Here is an 18,302-nt window from a genome sequence, read left to right on the forward strand (position 1 = left end):
AAGTACATTCTGCTCCAGTCGCACTATGTCTCGGGGACTTTGCATGTGCTGTCCCCTCTGCCTGAAATGGCCTCCCCACAGATCTCTATCTGACTTGCTTCCTTATCTTCTTCAGGTTCATCTTGCCTGACTACCTACTTAAAATTACCTCACCCTATCTCCCTTCCCTGCTATATTCTTCTTCTTGAAAGCACTAATCACAATCAAACATTCTATTGTTTACTTATTAGTTGTCTCTCCTCTCTAGAGTGTCAACAACAGTGAGAAGGGTCTTTGTTTTGTTCCCTAAATCCCCAGCCCTAGGTGCTCAGTAAAGGTTTATTGAATGAATGGATGTGTGTTGCTGCAGAAGCTGGGAGAATGGTAAATAGAAACTGGAACCCAAAGTAGGGTTTATGGGTGCTGTGGGGGCTCTTCTCCCCTCTTTATTTTTTTTTTAAAGACTTTATTCATTTGAGAGAGAGACAGAGAGAGCACAAGCAAGGGGAGAGGCAGAGGGAGAGGGAGAAGCAGACTCCCTGCTGAGCTGGGAGCCCGACTCTCATGACCTGAGCTGAAGGCCAATGCTTAACCATCTGAGCCACCCAGGCACCCCATCCCCTCTCTCTTTATTTTTATCCTCTGCAGTGATTCCTCCTTTCCCTCCACTTCACTGGAAGCCTGCCTTCTCCAGCAGATTTCCTTAAACTGAAACCTTGGGAGGTGGAGCCGCTCCTGGCCCCTTGGAAACAACCAGAGCAAGCCGGCTTCCCGGACTTCAGAGGAAGTTCACAGCAAGGCCTTTGGCCATATAGATAGTGTTAGGTTTTACTACCACCCCATTCTCAGGGGTAGTTGTGTATCAAATATTTCTGGAGAGGACTGAAACCCTAGTGATGACAGTTGATGGCCTATGGAGGAGGTGATGTCAAGGTGGGGTGGTAAACTGTGATCAAATCCTATCGCAAAATCCATGATCTGCACATAATACGGACATCAGCTAAAGTTAAATGATGCTTGGATCCTGAAGAACAACAGGATCCCTGACAACCATTCTGCATCCACCTCTCATCCCCCTACTTCAGGGAGCAGTGGAGGAAGGAAGATCAGGGTCAGCAGGCCAGGATCCGTCCCTCCACCAAGTCCCGCCCCACCCCTCTCTCTGTGGCATGACCCCGCCCACGGGCGAACACCCTTGTTGTGGCCCCGCCCCATCCGTGGACTTCCCTCGGCCTTCGTCCCGCCCCCTTACTCCGTTCCTCCGTTTCTCTATGGCCAGGACCACCACTGGCCCCGCCCCTTCCGGCCTGCCCTCGCCCCTCGCTTCACGTCCGGCCCCGCCCACTTCATAGGTTTCTAAAGTCGCGCGCGAAGCTTGGCAGGGTCTCGGCCGCTGAGCTCCGAGTGGACAGGTGAGCCCGGCAGGTGGTAGGCGCGGGAGGAGGCTGGTCGCCACGTCGGGGCAGGCGCTGGCGTTCTGCTCCCTTTCGCCAGTTCTCGAGGCTGAGGTCAGGAACCAGAGCGGCGGCCGGCGCGGCCCCGGGGCCCTGGAGTCCCGGAGCCCCGGAGCCCCGGGCATGGCGGCCTCGGAGGCGGCGCCCGCTCTGGCTGAGGGCGCTGGGTCGGCGCCCTGGGCGCAGCTGGACGCCCCCGCCCGGTTCCTGCTGCAGGTGCTGCAGTCGGGGCCGGAGGGGGCGAGGCGCGGCCTGGGGCTGCTGCGGGCGCTGGGCAGTCGCGGCGAGGAACCCTTCTGCTGGGGCCGCGTCCTGGAGGCTCTGTGCCGGGAGGAGCCCGTCGTGGAGGGCCCGGACTGTCGCCTGGAGCTGTAAGTCGTCTGGTCGCGGGGCGCCACCCCACTTTTCTGGATGAGGAGACCGCGGCCCGGAGAGGTTCATTAGTTCCCCACAGCCAGGCGTCCCTGCCGCGCACCCTGGGAGGGGGGCATCCAACAGACCTTCATTGAGGACCTACTGGGTGCTGCCGGAGCGGGTAGACACACGTCTCCGGCCTCGTGTATATCAGTAACTAGAAGCCAGTGGACTCAAATCACTTCTGATCATATAACTTTCTTCTCTAAGGAAACCGAACTCATACCTCCAGTGTAGGGATACTTAGTATAACCGAGTGTACACAAGAGTAAAAATACGTACATTATAAAGTATACAAAAGTAGAAATTTAAAACATGGTGGCCGAACAGACATCTGATGGAGTGGCTTTATAATGTCAAATTTTCAAAGCACAGTATACATTTCAGGGCAAAATCACTTTCCTTATGGATGGTGTTCTTGCTCATTTATAGTCTTTGGGGTGACTCTGAGCTTTTTTTTTTTTGGCCTCTATGTAACTGACAATTTCTGCTCGGAGCAGAAGGGTCAGCTCTGCCATTTTCTTTTCTTTTTTTTTTTTTTAAGATTTTATTTATTTGAGACAGAATGAGAGAGAGAGCACATGAGAGGGGGGAGGGTGAGAGGCAGAAGCAAGCTCCCTGCCGAGCAGGGAGCCCGATGCGGGACTCGATCCCGGGACTCCAGGATCATGACCTGAGCCGAAGGCAGTCGCTTAACCAACTGAGCCACCCAGGCGCCCCAACTCTGCCATTTTCTTATTTGGTGGGCTTCTGGTACTGGTATTCAGTTTCTTTCTTTCTTTTTTTTTTTTTTGTTTAAGATTTTATTTATTTATTCGTGAGAGACAGACAGGGAGAGAGAGGCAGAGGGAGAAGCAGGCTCCCCACAGAGCAGGGAGCCGGATCCCAGGACCCTGGGATCATGACCTGAGCCGAAGGCAGACGCTTAACCGACTGAGCCACCCAGGCGTCCCATGGTATTCTGTTTCTTTTCAGTCATCCTTATCAGCCATGTATGTCCATTTAGTGAGGTTGGTTTTGTTAAAGGACATAATGCAGTATCCATTAAATGCGTTTAATTATCATAATTAATGAAAATACACAGAAAGTTTAAAAAAAAAGTGAGGTGCCCCCTTCAGCCTCTAGGGGGCTGAAGAGCCGGCTTTGCATTCTTGGATACTCCTCCCTCAGAATTAGGCTGGAGACTGGACTATGAAGGGCCATTCACACCCCCCATATGTTAAGTTGTAATACTTAATTTCTTATGTTTTAGATAAGGAGAAATGGAAATTCTCATATTGTCTTCCCACACCCCACTCTGAATTTCTTTCAAGAAATGGATCAGGAGAAGGGCACGTGGGTAGCTCAGTCAGTTGAGCATGGCACTCTCGATCTCTGCTCAGGTCTTGATCTCAGGGTCCTGAGTTCAAGCCACATACTGGGCTCCAGGCTGGGTGTGGAACCTACTTAAAGAGAGAGAGAGAGAGAGCTTTCTGCATCCCCAAATTGGAGGCCATAGAAATGTTTATCCAGCTGTCTGCTTTTTTCTGGACAGAATAGGAGGAGGACTTAATCTAGGGTCCCTGGGTAGAACTTTATTTCAGTATAATTGGTTTCTTTCATAATCCCATGTATTTTATCTTATACATTTAACACTTATTCTGATAAGGGGTCCATGAACACAAAAAAGTTAAAAGCCCTTGAAGTAGGGTCTTCCCCACCTCTGCACTTCTCAATATCCTCTACAACAAATTGGCTATCTTTTTAACTTTTGCTTTAGTTTTCTCTCTCACTTAGTGTTTGTTGTTCACAAAGAAATAAAAGTCAGATTTTTTTTCTCTTTCACACATCCCAGGTGCCCCTTGTATGTGATGACAAGCAGCCCTGCAAATTCATAGAGAGCAGCAGAGGCGTGATGGCATGGCTCGATGTACCCACGACTTGCTTGCCACACCAATAAGCCTTGGGTCACACAGCATCTGGATTCTTGCATTGCCAACATGGCAGACAGCTACATTGCTCTGCCCACAGTAGCCTGGCTAATCTCTGGACACTTATTCTCTGAGAGTTTATTCATTCAGTAGATGTGCACCCAGTCCCTGTGATGGGCTGATGCTGTGCTGGGTACCGGGACGTGGAAAAAGGAGAGTCTGCCTCTGCCTCTCAGGAACCCAGCAGGGTGAAAGGAATGTCAAAGCTAGACAGCTGTGACCTTATAAGTTCCAGGGGATAGCCAAGGTGAGCACAGGGCTGCAGAGTAAGCACTGCACAGCATCCTGGAGTACTACTACTACTATTATTGTTTTTATTTTGGGTCTTGGCCCATCCCATAGCACATTCTTTTTTTAAAAAAATTTATGGGGGCGCCTGGGTGGCTCAGTCGTTAAGCGCCTGCCTTTCAGCTCAGGTCATGATCTCAGGGTCCTGGGATCGAGCCCCGCATCAGGGTCCCTGCTGCGCGGGAAGCCTGCTTCTCCCTCTCCCACTCTCCCTGCTTGTGTTCCCTCTCTCACTGTCTCTCTCTCCCCCTGTCAAAAAATAAATCTTTACAAAAAATTTTTTTTAATTTATTTATCTTTTTAAGTAAGCTCAATGTGGGGCTTGAACTCAGGACCCTGAGATCACGAGACACATGCTCTAAGGGGTGCCTGGGTGGCTCAGTCAGTGAAGCGTGTGACTTGTGATCTTGGGGTTGTGAGTTTGAGCCCCATGCTGCGTGTAGAGTTTACTTTAAATAAATAAATAAAATCTTTTTTTTTTAAAGATTTTATTTATTTGATAGAGCACAAGCAAGGGGAGTGGCAGGCTGAGGGAGAGGGAGAAGCAGACCCCCTGCGGAGCAGGGAGACTGATGCGGGGCTCGATCCCAGGACCCCGGGATCATGACCTGAGCCGAAGGCAGACGCTTAACAACTGAGCCACCCAGGCGCCCCTAAATAAATAAATAAATAGTCTTAAAAAAAAAAAAAGTCAGATGCTCTACTGACCAAGCCAGCCAGGGGCCCCTGGAGTATTATTTTTATATAAAGTTGGGGAAGGGACTTTTTTTTTGTATAAAACAAGCAAGGATCTTTATAGAGTAGGTTTCTTTTCTTTTTTTTTAAGATTTCATTTATTTATTTGTTGGGAGAGAGACAGAGAGCACAGCAGGGGGAGGGGCAGAGGCAGAGGGAGAAGCAGGCTCACTGCCAAGCAAGGAGCCGGATGCGGAACTCGATCCCAGGACGCTGGGATCGTGACCCGAGCCGAAGGCAGATGCTTAACCGGCTGAGCCACCCAGGTGTCCCTAGAGTAGGTTTCAGTGTGAATTTTTTGAGCTGAACTAGGTGTTGAAGAGCAGAGCCTAGCACAGAATACATGAATAAATGCTCAATTTTAACAAAATGGAATTGTTAAAAAAAAAAATGGAATTGCTCAGAGAACTTTTGGCTGTTTAGCAATAGTAAAAGGAACTCAAGCTGGCTTCACCACCACAGCAAAAAATACACGCTCAGTGAAGGCCTGTTGAATGGCACTCACGCTGACCCCCACCGTCCCCGCAGGCACCGCCTGCTAGCCACCCCGTCTGTCCATTGCCCTCCCACCTCTAGCTCTGCCTCGGCTGTCCTCTGCTCCTTCCAGCAAGATGTTCTTAACTGCTTGTCCTCCTCCTGCTACCAGGAGGCCGCTGCTGCTGCGATTGCCCCCGTTATGCCGGAGGAACCTGATGTCCCTGCTGATGGCTGTCCGGCCGTCGCTGCCCGAGAGCGGCCTACTCCCGGTGCTGCAGGTTGCACAACAAGCCCAGAGCCGAGGCGCCGACGCCTGGCTCCGGGCCCTGGGGCAGTTGCTGCAGAGGGACCTGAGCGCAGGGGTAGCGATTGAGGGAGCGTCCCCGCTGTCTACACACTGCCGGAGACAGCTCCAGGGCCTGTGTGGGCGGCTGCGCCAGGGAGGCAGGGGGCTGAAGTTAGCCCAGGCTCCCGTTCCCGAAGAGGAAGAAGAGGAGGAGAAGGAGGACGAGGACTCCCTGTGGCCTCGGAAACGCAGAAAGGGGCCAGAGGAAGAGCCTGCCAGTCCTGAGGGCCAGAGGGCCCCCAAAAGGTTCCGACGTTTGGAAAGGGAAGGGGAAGAAGGTCAGGAGGAGGAGAGACGTGAATCTGAATCTTTGGAGACCCAGGCAGCTGGAGGAGGTGCCTCACCCATTAAGAACCAGCCTGTCAGAGCCGAGCCCAGGGAGGCTGGTCAGAGTCTGGAGGAGGCTCAGGGCCTGGCCGAGAATTTGGAGTTGCCCAAAGCTGTCCAGGTACTAGAGTGGGGAGGCTGGGTTTAGAGTGATCCTCCAGGAGTGGGGGGTTTATCCAGGGCAAAAGCTGGTTGGGAGACTATTTCCCAACTGGGATAACTGGAGTCCACGGAGCAGGGGTGGGGTTAAGGGAATAGTCTCTGCTCCACAGACTCTTGAGGAGGGGGTGGTGAGGAAGTTTTGGAAAGGGAGGATCCTTTGGCCTTAATGTTCTACAACATGAGGTTAAAGGATTGCCAGGCAAGAAGAGAAGGTCCAGAACTGTCCTGTGGAGGGTGTGGAATCGTGCCAGCCTCCAGCCAGTCCTCCCAACCCATTAAGGTGGGTGCAGAGAGGACAAGTCTAGGCGGCTGCATTTCCACGGACCTTGTTGACTTTGAGTTCTTAAGCACCTCTCAAGGTTTAGGCTTCGTGTTCTTGACTCTTGAATCATCCTTGCCTGCTAGCTCCCGCTGATGTGGGGCCTTCTTGGGAGAGGGGGCTAGGACTGGGCCTGGGGCCACACCGTGTTGGTAGGGACTTGGCAGTGACTGGGCTCTCCTCTGCAGGACCAGCTTCCCAGGCTTCAGCAGCTGCTCAAGACCTTCGGGGAGGTACCTGGCCCCCACTCACCATTGCCCCTCATCCACCTGCCGCCTAGACCTCAGCCCTGCCCAGGGAAGCACAGGCTGTTTGGACAGTGGGGGGTCGGAGTGGGGGTCTGAGGACAGTCACTGCAGGGGCTTGTCTTGGCCCAAAGGACAGATATGTCATCTAACCCCAGACAAGTCCCTCTCCTCTGGTAGCATCCAGGCTCCTCATCCACCCACGCTGCCAGACAAAGGGGTGGTCTCTGACTCGTCACCAAGGGCTCTGCCGGCGCAAACATGGGATTTGCCTTTCCAGGGGTTGGAGGGCGCCCCCCCGCCCGAGCTGCAGCTTCTCCATGAATGCAATCCCAGCCAGGTGAGTCCAGAAAGACTGCCTGGCCCTGAGGGTACATCCCCTCTCCCCAGCCTTTTTCCATTTAAGTCTGTGTTTCCTTGCCTCACGTGGGAATGGGGGGAGGGGATTTTGTTGGGGTTTTTGGCCCCTTGGGTCGGGGTCACCCTGTGTGCCCTCTTTTAGCCCTTGGATCCTCACCCCGGGGGTAGCTCTCCCTGCCTCACCTTACCTTGGCGTGTCCTTGCCCTGCCCATTCTGCTGCCCGGTCGGCTTGAGACAGCCTAGCAGGGGCAGACTGAGTGCGTCTGTGTCGTCCCTCCTACATGGCAGATGGACCTGCTGTGTGCCCAGCTGCAGCTCCCGCAGCTCTCGGACCCAGCTCTCCTGCAGTTCTGCACCTGGCTCCTGTCCGTTTCACCAGATCTTAGCCTTAGCAATGCGACCGTTCTGACCAAGAGCCTCTTCCTTAGACGGGTAGGTGCGTTGCGATACACTTGGCATGCTAGGGACTATGGGGGAGAGAATCTGAGCCCTCAGAAGGGTGGCGCTTGGGAGAGCAGGTTCCCAACCTTGTAAGGCGTCTGGCCAGTCGAGGCAGCCTGGGGCAAGGGAAGGGCATGAACCTCCAGGCCAGCTATCCACACGGCATCAAATTCCTCCTTGTCGGGCCCCAGACCTTCCCAGAACTGAAGGGATTTCGGAGCTGGGGAAGGAAGCTTTGTATCTTTTCCAATGGGGGAATCCATGTGAGTTCTAGATAAAAGAACTTATGTTTTTTTCTTTGTAACATGTATCACCATCTTAAATACATGTCTGGTAAACATTTATTAAAGGGAAGAAGAAACGAATGGATTAATATTTTCCTTCCCGTTGGCTGTAGATTCTCTCCCTGACTTCCTCAGCCTCCCGCCTGCTCATGACTGCCCTGACCTCCTTCTGTGCCAAGTATGCCTATCCTGTCTGGAAAGCCCTTCTTGGCCCTGTGCTCCAGGCCCCAGGAACAGGTAATTCTGGAACCAGCCCCAGGCCTGGTAGCTCTGCCCTCTCGGTTCCCAGCACCCTTCACTCCAGGGGACCCTGGCAGTTGTGTATTCAGTCAGTAAAGATACCTTGCTTCCCTGCCGATGCCCCCCTATAATGAGCCAGGCGTTCTGTTCCATCCTTTCCAGCCATTTGCCCCCAGACCTCCCCCCTCTGCTGTCCCCTCCCCAGGTCCGGCTCAAACAGAGTTACTGTGTTGCCTTCTGAGGGATGAGGCCCTGGAGCCAGACATGCAGCTTCTAATGCTGGGGTGAGTGTACAGGCCCCTACTCCCAGCCCCTCGCACTGGCCCAGCCTGCTCCTGGCATTCTGGAGCTGGAGCCGCCTGGGTAGCAGGTCCTGTGCCTGAAAGCCGGGCAGTGGCCCAGCGGATGCCCCTCTCGCTGTGGCCCGAGCCTGGCTTGTGCCTTCCCCCCGTGGCCCTGTGCAAGTTGCCATCCCAGGACCCTGCCCAGGTGGCGCCAGGTTCCAGGCTTCCGGGCCAGGTGCCTTGGGGAGCACAGGGGAGAGGCTGGTGGTCGCCCCTCTGGAGCAGTTCACAGCGTAGCTGGAGCATGGTTAAGAGTTCCAGCTCTGGAGCCAGGCGGACAGGATTTCGAATCTCAGCCTTGCCCTGGGTCAATTCAAACAGCTTTCTCCATGTCTCTGAGCCTCTGTTTCCTCATATGAAAAATGGGGATGGGGGCGCCTGGGTGGCTCAGTCGTTAAGCGTCTGCCTTCGGCTCAGGTCATGATCCCAGGGTCCTGGGATCGAGCCCCGCATCGGGCTCCCTGCTCGGCGGGAAGCCTGCTTCTCCCTCTCCCACTCCCCCTGCTTGTGTTCCTGCTCTCGCTGTGTCTCTGTCAAATAAATAAAATATTAAAAAAAAGAAAGAAAGAAAAATGGGGATGATATATACTCAGTAGGACTTTTCTAGATATTAAATGTGATAATGTATATAGACCTTAGCACAGTACTTGGCCCCGAGTTGGTGCTCAAAAATTGTTATTAAATTGGTGTTCAATTTGGGTATTAAAACTGGGGAGTCAAGATCCAGACACGTAGAAACAAATGAGTAGCTAAGAGCCCACTGACACTAAAGTGGACTATAAAATGCTGACTCTCACGTGAGAAGGGGACAGTCTGAACAGTAACGTCAGCCACCACTGATCGAGTCCTTTCTCTGTGCGTTAGAGTCATTCTTTCAGTTAGTCTTCACCCAGTGCTGTGAGGTGGGTGCCGTGGCTGCCCTAGAGATGGAAAACCTGAAGCCCAGGGCTGTTAAGGGACGTGGGCCAAAGGTCACAGAGCCAGCAAGTGAGAAAGCCTGGGATCAGACTTAAGGCCGTGCAGCCAGGAGGCCACACTGCTCCCGGGGGTGACACGCTCCCTTTCCACATGAGCGAGGACTGCCCTAGCCCAGGAAGCACAGCTGGAGTGGACATCCCCATGGGCTGGGCTCTGCCCTCTAGAAAGCCTTATGGACCTCTCACTGCACCATCGTCCTCTTCTCTGGGTCACCCTCACCTTCTGTACTCACGATGCACTCTCCATTCCTGCTTGCTTTTCAGGAAACCTTGGTGCACCTTACACCAAATCCTTCGTGGTCTGCCCCAGGAGTCTTGGGTTGTAGCCTTCCCAGCACCGAGTGTGGGCTGGCTACTGGGCAGCCGCCAACATGGGTCGGGGGGTGGGGGGCTCTGACTACTTGCTCTGTTGGCTGGGGAATCTTGGCTGTCTCCGGGGCCTTGCCTTGCCTTGCCTTGGGGGTAGGAGCAGTAGATACCCAGATGTGGGCTGTCCTCAGCGGGACCTGTGGTTTTTGTAGACAGATCTTGGAGCTGCCCTGGAAAGAGGACACTTTCTTGGTGTTGCAGTCACTGCTGGAGCGGCGGGTGAGCAGGCTGCCTTGGGGAAGGGTGGGTGAGGAAGCACCGCGGTGCTGTGGACGGGCATGGGTCTCCTGGGTTTCTGGTCCCTCCGGGGATGGAGGGAAGCAAAACAGCTGCCCTGCAGCAAGCTGGGCCGTGACAGCGGGTGAGTCCTGGGGCTTGAAAGGCTGGTAGCCGAGAGCAGACTGCATGGTAGAGCTCAGCTCTGCCGCTTCCTAGCTGCGTGGCCTTGGGGAGGGACTTGTGTGTGTGTGTGAAATTTTATTTCATTTATTTTTATTTTATTTTATTTTATTTTATTTTATTTTGGTTTATTTTGGTTTATTTGAGAGAGAGAGAGCAAGTGAATGCAGGAGGGAGAGGGAGAGAGAATCTGAAGCCGACTCCATGCTGAGCACGAAGCCTGACAGGGGGCTCGATCCCATAATCCTGGGATCATGACCTGAACAGAATTAAGAGTCAGGGGGTGCCTGGGTGGCTCAGTTGGTTAAGCGACTGCCTTCGGCTCAGGTCATGATCCTGGAGTCCCGGGATGGAGTCCCGCATCGGGCTCCCTGCTCAGCAGGGAGTCTGCTTCTCCTTCTGACCCTCCCCCCCTCATGCTCTCTCTCTATCTCATTCTCTCTCTCAAATAAATAAATAAAATCTTAAAAAAAAAAAAAAAATTAAGAGTCAGATGCTTAACTGACTGAGCCACCCAGGCGCCCTGAATTTAATTTTATTTTTGAGTAAATAAATAATAAACATGTTCACAATTTTTAAAAAAGATTTTATTTATTTGAGAGAGAGAGACAGAGATAGCACGAGTCAGGAAGAGAGGGAGAAGCAAACTCCCCGCGGAGCAGGGAGCGTGACGCGGGGCTCGATCCCAGGACCTTGGGATCATGATCTGAGCTGAAGACAGACACTTAACCAACTGAGCCACCCAGGTGCCCCTCACGAATTTTTTTTTTTAAGATTTTACTTATTTATTTGAGAGAGAGAGAGAGAGAGTGCATATGTGTGAGTGGGGGCAGGGGCGGAGGAAGAAGGAGGGTGAGAATCCCAAGCGGACTCCCCACTCAGTGCAGAGCCCTACTCAGGGCTCAGTCCCATGACCCTGAGATCATGACCTGAGCCGAAACCAAGAGTCAGATGATTAACTGACTGAGGCACCCAAGCGCCTCTATGTTCACAAATTTTAAAGCTCAAAGGATATAGAGAAAAATGCCCCCCCCTCCCCCCCGCCCATCCAGACTCCCCTCTCCAGGGCTAGTCAGCATTAGTAGTTTCAGGGAAACTCTCCCAGAGATGCTTTTATATACAAGGACACGTGTTTAAAGTGACTTTTTGCCTACTTTTTTGCACAAATGACAACACACCGAGCTCAGGGCTCTACTTCGCTTTTTTAACTTACAGTATATTTTGGCAATTTTGCCATATGACTACCTAAAGTTCCGCCTCATTTGTTTATAACTTAGGTAGCTGACCTTACCTCTTTATGCCTCAGTTTTCCCATCTACAAAAGGGGAGTGATGATAGTATGTACCACACAAGGCCAGGGTGAGGTCGAAATGGTCATTGGTGTAAAATGCTCAGAACAGTGCCTGATGCATAACAAGTATTTATTAAATTATTATTAAGGAGAGCTATTGTTGTTATGCTGGCTGTACCCTGGGGACTCCTCAGCCCTTTATATCTTCAATCACCAAGTGAGGCCGAGACCTGTGTGCCAGGCTTTATGTGCATTATCTCATTTAATTCTTTACCGTCTTTAGCGTTAGATATCATGAGCGCCATTTTTACAGATGCAGAAACTGAGGCTTTGTCTGGTTATGTGACCTGTCCAGGGTTACTTAGTTAGAAAGTGGTAGAGGTCGGAATTGAATCCAGGGCCCTTTCTTCTTTTCTTGTCTCATCTCCCAATGTGTGCAGGTGGAGATGACCCCTGAGAAGTTCAGTGTGTTGATGGAGAAGCTCTGTAAAGAGGGGCCAGCAGCCACCACGTCTGTGGCCTATGCCAAGCTCATGCTGACAGTGATGACCAAGTACCAGGCCAATGTGAGTATTGGTAGGGCCATGAGGGCTGGCGCTGCTGCTCTTGAGTATGCCATGAGCGGGTACTTCTAGATGTTTGCCAGGGAAGACACCCTGAGTGTTAACCAGGGAAGCTACAAGTTCAAGCCTCGGACTGGGGCACGAGACTGCTTAGGAGTTCGTTCATCCAGCCCACACTGCTGTGAGCCAGATGCTGTGTGGGGCCCTGAGGAATCAACGGTGTCCATAACACAGTCCCTGTCCTTGACTTGACACTCTCCACTGGTGCCAGGCTAGTGAGGTGGGAGAGAGATGATAACCAGATCAGCATAGTATCTGGAAGGAGCCAGGCAAGAGGTGTGCGCGGGGCATTTGGTTGCAGAGGGGGAGGAGGCAACTAAACCTTGCTTGTGGTTGGGAGTTCGGACAGGCTGCATAGCTCTGAAAGGGTGAGTGGTGGCCAAGGGCCAAGACTGAGGAAAGGGCATTTCAGGCCAAGGAAACTGTATAAGCGATGAGCATCCAAGGGGATCTACAGGTAGTAGCTGAGGCCTAAAAACATGAGAGTGGATGGTGGGAGGGGTGAGGTTAGAGGTCAGAGTTAAAACACTGAGAGCTAATACCACAGAGCCCCTGCTACGGCTTGGGCACAGTTCGAAGCCCTTTGCTTATGTTAACTTGCTAGTTTATTCCGTGTGTTGGCCCAATGATAAAATACTATTATTAACTCCATTTTATAGATGATAAGTTGAAACCCAGAAAGATTAAGTGACCTGCCCAAGGTCCCATGGCCAGGCCATGCTAGCATCCTATGGAAGACCCTGTAGCTTATGATGAGGAGCATGGACTTTTATCTTGAAGGTCAGGTATCCTTGGCTGTTGGCTCTTTACCTTTTTGGGGGAGTCACAGTCCCATTTGATGACTTGATGAAAGCTATAGATCCTCCCAGAAAAATGAAAATCTGAACACACATCTTATGCGCAATTTCAGGAGGCTCCTGGATCCTCTGGAGACCCTGTAGATCCTGGAAGAAGGGACTGCAATATGAGACATCGGTAGTTATCCCAGGGAACTGCTGAAGCTTGAGTGACTTGGTCAGATTTGCATTTTATAAAGGAGTCTCTGGCATCTATAAGGAGTGGAGACTGGAGAGAAGATACATGGCAGAGACCTGTCAGGAGGTTGTAGTGGCAGGTCAGGGAAGAAATAGCAGGCCCCAGAAGGAATGTGGCAGCTACAACAGAGTATCTCTGACCCTCAGTTTTCTCATCTGTATAATGGGAGGGTTGTGCAGATTACATGAAATTATGTTTAATAAAGTGTTGCTACGTAGTAAGCACCCAATAATTGTCATCTGTTATTAGTGTGGCTGACTTAGTAAGTTGTACAGTTAATATTTGACCCCAGGTCCACTTGAACACAAAGACCTTGTATAATCATGGTGAAGTAAAAGTAATGCGTTTAGATATCTCCTCCATTATCCTTGTGTCCTGATTCCTCTCTCTTTCCTCCTAAACAGTGCCATGGGGCAGAGGGGAAAGGGTTGCTGGAGTCCTGATATGATTCTTCCTTCTCCCCAGATCACTGAGATCCAGAGGCAGGGCCTGGCCACAGCCCTAGAGCTCAACACCACTTTCCTGAGGAAGTCCCTGAAGGCCGCCCTGAGACATCTGGCCCCCTGACCATGCACTAAGGGACCACACTCCGGGAGCTCCCTCACCAGCTGCCTGAAGGATACTTCTGCCCTCAGCACCTCACCCTGACCCCTTGCCTGGGGGTAAAGGCTGAGGTCCGCTGCCTCCCTGCTCCAGGACGCAGAGAGGACATCTTGGCCTCCCAGCCAGCAGGGAAGGTCCTGGGCTAAGCAGCCTTGATGAGCTTTATTTCCAAGGGATGCTGACCTTGGGCTCACTCCTTGTCACTTTTACTTCAGACTGTGGGGACAGAAACTTTCAGAAAGGCCTCAGTAGGGTCAAAGCAGACCTAGGTAGATGAATGATGCTTCAGGATCCCTGAGTTGACCTGTGTCCTCAGCACAAATATCTTGCACCCAAGTGTATGTTATGACCCTCTGTGTTCTGACTTGGATAATAATTTATTAAAGAGCAGGTATTTAATAAAAAGCAGGAAGTTTTAATATTTTCTTCAAAGCAGCGTCTGCCTTCCTATGAACTCTGGGTATTTGTTGAAAACCAACAGACACCACCACCACCCACCCTACTCAGTGACAAGGGGCATCTTTTTCCTGGTGAAGGTGACAAAGTTCTCAAGTTCATTCATTCATGTTCTTGGCGATGATGTGTGATGCCACTCCGCTCAGCCCTATCAGAGCTGTCTGTTGAGTAGGTGAAGTGTGCACTGACCCCTGGGGAATGGGGCCTTGAAGGTGGGTGCAGCTGTCTGGAGTTGGAGAAGGTTTGTTCATAGTAAACACTTAACTGGGTAGGTGTGATTCAATCAACTATCAACTACCTTCCCAGCTCTTCCCCCACTGCAGGCTTCGAGGGGCCGGGAACAGAACTTTCATGACATTTCCCTTCTCATGACTTCTCTGAAACCATGAGCCCCAGAGCAAGATGATGAGGGAGAGATCAGGAGTAAAGCCTGCTTTTGCGACCCGAAGCAGGGGCGGTGGGAAGAAAAGGGTGGAGGGACAAGCATGCGGGAACTGCACGCTCTCAGCGGCCATCACGCTGCGGTGCCCAGGACCGGCCTCTTAAGTGGCCGGCAGTAGCTGGCGCGAACGGGGATATTCTCCGCGTGCCACGGGGCGCCCGGACCGCCGCACCGCCTCGCCTTCGAGCCAGTCTAAGTTGTGCGACGCGCGGCAGCGCCCTCTAGCGGCAGCAGACGGCGGCGCTCCCCGGGATTGAGCCGACCCGGCCGCTCTCGGGAGGAAGCTACAGGAAAAGGCATCTCGCGAGAACAAGAGCCTTATTTGAGCGCATGCGCGAACCCCATTGCTTTCTTTTTCGGTGACTGCGGCGCGAAGAGCCATGAGGTGAGTGGCGCTCAGGGAGCCATCCGCCCCCATCCGCGATTCCTGGCACCCTGGTAGGATGGGAACCTTGCGGGCTGAGTCGGAGGTGGTCTTTGGCCCTGTTTCGCTCGTCCTGCAGTCCCAGGCCCCCGGTAGGGTCTCTCTTCCTCGGGGCTTGTCGTTGTCGCGCCCAGTCGCCCGACGTGGTGTCCGGAATCCCCTCGGGTGGGGTGCGTCTGGAGGCCCGAGGCTTCCGACCACGCCGAAGCCTCCAGGTGCCGAGCGCTCGTCTTGCGTCTCTCCCGCAGCAGCAAAGTCTCCCGCGACACCCTGTACGAGGCGGTGCGGGAAGTTCTGCACGGGAACCAGCGCAAGCGCCGGAAGTAAGCCGGGCTCGGGGGAGGGCGGCGGCGTGCAGGCCGCGGGCGGCCGCCTGACTCGGTCGCCTTCTCTCAGGTTTTTGGAGACGGTGGAGCTGCAGATCAGCCTGAAGAACTATGACCCTCAGAAGGACAAACGCTTCTCGGGCACCGTCAGGTTGGCACCGCTCTGACCCCACCCAGCCCTCCGTGCGCCCCCGTGCCCGTCGCCCCCCTCCAGGCTCCTGTTGAGCTTGAGACGGGCGGGCGCGGGGGCACGGACGCGCCTGGGTCGTTCAGACCCCTGCCCCGCGCAGGCGTGGCTGGACGGACCCCCACCCTGGGTCTTAAAATAAGAGGGGAGGCGTGGGGAGGCCTTGGCCGAGCCCGCCGGCTAGTTTGAGAAGCCAGACTAGCTGTTGGTGAATGTGGACGTTCTGGGTAAGGCTCCGTGGCTGCAGCGGCCCCAGACCCCTTCACCTGCTTTCGGAACCCCAGGCTGGGCTTGACCTGTTCTGTCCCCCAAAACGCAGGCTTAAGTCCACTCCCCGCCCCAAGTTCTCCGTATGTGTTTTGGGGGATCAGCAGCACTGTGATGAGGCCAAGGCAGTGGATATTCCCCACATGGACATTGAGGCGCTGAAGAAACTCAACAAGAATAAGAAATTAGTCAAGAAGCTGGGTGAGTGTGCCTTAGGGTGGTTTTGTGTTTGGGCAGACAGTTGTCATGGGAGTGGTGGAAAAGTGGCAGTGCTGCCATCTGGATTTTAAAATGATGGAAGAGGGTGCAGAGAATCATGATGGAAGAGATTGCTGTGGTGGGTTAACTCGAGTGATGGTTTTTAACCTTTTAAAGATTGCTTTTTAGATTTGCTTTGAGGATTCTTCTAAACAGGGGAGCTCCCCTAAGTTGACCAGTCAGGTGCTGGTATGTTCTGAAATAGGATGTCTACTTAAAGCTCTGTTTCTTATTTTTTTTTCCATCTTTATCCTATGTGGTGGAGGCATTTCACAGATAGGAAACTGGTACCCTGGTTGTCCTGTAACTAGGAAGTAGGCAGGCAGGATTTGAACTCAAGCAGTCTTAACCAACGTGTGCATTTATTGTTGGAACATGAGGAGAGTGGGTCAGCCTGGGCTTCTGACACCAGGTTTCATGTGAATGTTGGGCCAGTAAAAGTTCAGGGGATAGAGATAAGCTGGAATGAGGAGAGGATTAAAAAGACTTGGTACGTGGAGAAGAGGAGTAGAGCGTGGTGGTTAGAGGCCACTCTTGTGGTTGGTTGCCGGAGCTCTGTTTGGAGCTTGCCTTCGAGAGGCCAGATCCTAAGCATCCAATGGCTTCTTTTTACCAGCCAAGAAGTATGACGCCTTTTTGGCTTCAGAATCTCTGATCAAGCAGATTCCACGAATCCTGGGCCCAGGCCTGAATAAGGCTGGAAAGTTCCCTTCCTTGCTGACCCACAATGAGAACATGGTGGCCAAAGTGGATGAAGTAAAGTCCACCATCAAATTCCAGATGAAGAAGGTAAGGAGGTCTGACTGGGTTGCATAGCTTGGTTAAGCCGTGGTGGTGGTGGTAGGCACCACCAGTCCTGAAGTTTACCCCCATTCTCCAGATGGGAGCCCTGGTTTGCCTTTCTGTGGATACTTCGGACATGTGACAGTCACTGGGCAGAATTGAAGTTTTTCACATAGCCCTGGTCTTCCTGGCCTGGGGTCAGAGTACCCGTTCGTAGGGTCACTGGAGGGGTGGGGAGGGATGGGCCTGTAGATGTGCCTACTCGGGTTCTTCTCCATCTAGCCGTCAGCCTGATTTGACCTCACTCTTCCCGCAGGTGCTGTGTCTGGCAGTGGCTGTTGGCCATGTGAAGATGACGGATGACGAGCTTGTGTACAACATCCACTTAGCGGTCAATTTCCTGGTGTCCTTGCTCAAGAAGAATTGGCAGAACGTCCGGGCTTTATACATCAAGAGCACCATGGGCAAGCCCCAGCGCCTGTACTAAGGCGCACAGTTCAATAAATCCTGGTGCTGCCCTCACCTGCCTGCCTGTGACTGGGAGAGGGAGGTGCTTTGTGAGCTGACACTGCATGCCATAGCACTGTGCTGGTGACGCAGTTCCTGGCACCCACGGGTGGGCGGTCATGTTCTCCGTGCTGCACACCCGGAAGTACATTCTGTCTACCTTCGAAGCCATGTGGTCTTCAGATCTCTGGGATACTTTATAACATGTAACGGGCTGCTAACCAGGACTGAAGCTTTTCTGAACCCTGAGAAGGGCAGATCTGGGCTAAGACTCCAGCCTGTAGTGCTCCCATTGCTTGCTAGTGGAAGGGGAGGGGTAGGACCTTCACATTTTGAGGACATTGACTCTTTTCTCAGCAGCATGCTTAATCTATGGCCTGAAGTTGCCTCTCTCTAAGCATGATTTCTTTCATGGGCTTCTTGTTTTAGCCCTCTGAATTGTGCATTTGGGCTTTTGGTAGGGCTCACAAAGAACGTTGGGTTCCTAGATTCTAAAAGATGGGAGGGGTGCACAACCCTGATTTGCTTGTCTGACCCTAAATTAAATACTCTGTATTCAGGCTAGTAATTTACTCTATGAGATGCTTAGGAAAACACAAGTAGGAGACCTGTAAAATAATGTAATTGCCCCAGTTTTCTAGGGGAGTTTAACAAATGGGTAGAATCAGGCTGTGGAAGCTTAGGCCGTCTGCTCTCCAGGTATGTAGGCTCTGCCTTCTTCCTGACCTGAGGCACTTCCCTGTTGCGGGTGTGGGGGGGGTGTTTTCTTTAGATTTTATTTGAGAAGGAGCAGGGGGAGAGGGAGAAGAAGACTCCCCACTGAGCAGGGAGGCTGATGCAGGGATCCCTGGGATCGTGACCCGAGCCAAAGGCAGACTGAGCCACCCAGGTGCCTCTTCCCTGTTGGGAGTTCTTGCCTCCAGCACCTATTACTGGGAAGTTGGGTTTTGGTATGGGAAACCTGTGATT

The 18,302-nt window shown here is 52.6% G+C and overlaps 2 protein-coding genes across 4 annotated transcripts; both read left to right on the forward strand.

The window, feature by feature from the left end:
• The first annotated feature begins 1,331 nt into the window (after positions 1–1,331).
• On the forward strand, positions 1,332–14,333 carry FANCE (FA complementation group E). Of its 3 annotated transcripts, XM_034991477.1 has the most exons (10): positions 1,333–1,804; positions 5,487–6,111; positions 6,660–6,704; positions 6,997–7,056; positions 7,366–7,509; positions 7,916–8,039; positions 8,248–8,326; positions 9,885–9,951; positions 11,863–11,988; positions 13,546–14,333. In XM_034991477.1, the coding sequence occupies exons 1-10, from the start codon at positions 1,557–1,559 to the stop codon at positions 13,645–13,647; spliced, it is 1,620 nt and encodes a 539-aa protein (XP_034847368.1). In that variant the 5' UTR covers positions 1,333–1,556; the 3' UTR covers positions 13,648–14,333. The 3 variants fall into 3 exon arrangements, with proteins under 3 accessions (XP_034847369.1, XP_034847370.1, XP_034847368.1); XM_034991478.1 differs by lacking the exon at positions 13,546–14,333 and having other exon boundaries at positions 1,332–1,804; positions 9,889–9,951; positions 11,863–11,955; XM_034991479.1 differs by lacking the exons at positions 9,885–9,951; positions 13,546–14,333 and having other exon boundaries at positions 1,332–1,804; positions 11,863–11,955.
• Positions 14,334–14,867: 534 nt separating this feature from the next.
• On the forward strand, positions 14,868–17,897 carry RPL10A (ribosomal protein L10a). Its single transcript, XM_034991480.1, has 6 exons — positions 14,868–14,966; positions 15,254–15,328; positions 15,402–15,482; positions 15,838–15,986; positions 16,660–16,832; positions 17,143–17,897. Exons 1-6 carry the CDS (start codon positions 14,962–14,964, stop codon positions 17,311–17,313), a joined length of 654 nt encoding a protein of 217 aa, XP_034847371.1. The 5' UTR covers positions 14,868–14,961; the 3' UTR covers positions 17,314–17,897.
• Positions 17,898–18,302: the final 405 nt, after the last annotated feature.

This window comes from Mirounga leonina, unplaced genomic scaffold, assembly GCF_011800145.1.
Source record: "Mirounga leonina isolate KUSES-001 unplaced genomic scaffold, KU_Mleo_1.0 Mir_53, whole genome shotgun sequence".
In the NCBI taxonomy this organism is placed as follows: Eukaryota; Metazoa; Chordata; class Mammalia; order Carnivora; family Phocidae; genus Mirounga; species Mirounga leonina.

Coding starts and splice junctions, on each gene's coding strand:
- RPL10A (XM_034991480.1), top strand. Junction 15,987..16,659: donor GAAATTAGTCAAGAAGCTGG/GTGAGTGTGCCT, acceptor TCTTTTTACCAG/CCAAGAAGTATGACGCCTTT. Junction 16,833..17,142: donor TCAAATTCCAGATGAAGAAG/GTAAGGAGGTCT, acceptor CTCTTCCCGCAG/GTGCTGTGTCTGGCAGTGGC.
- FANCE (XM_034991477.1), top strand. CDS start 1,557: ATGGCGGCCTCGGAGGCGGCGCCCGCTCTGGCTGAGGGCGCTGGGTCG. Junction 7,510..7,915: donor AGAGCCTCTTCCTTAGACGG/GTAGGTGCGTTG, acceptor CGTTGGCTGTAG/ATTCTCTCCCTGACTTCCTC. Junction 8,327..9,884: donor ATGCAGCTTCTAATGCTGGG/GTGAGTGTACAG, acceptor TGGTTTTTGTAG/ACAGATCTTGGAGCTGCCCT.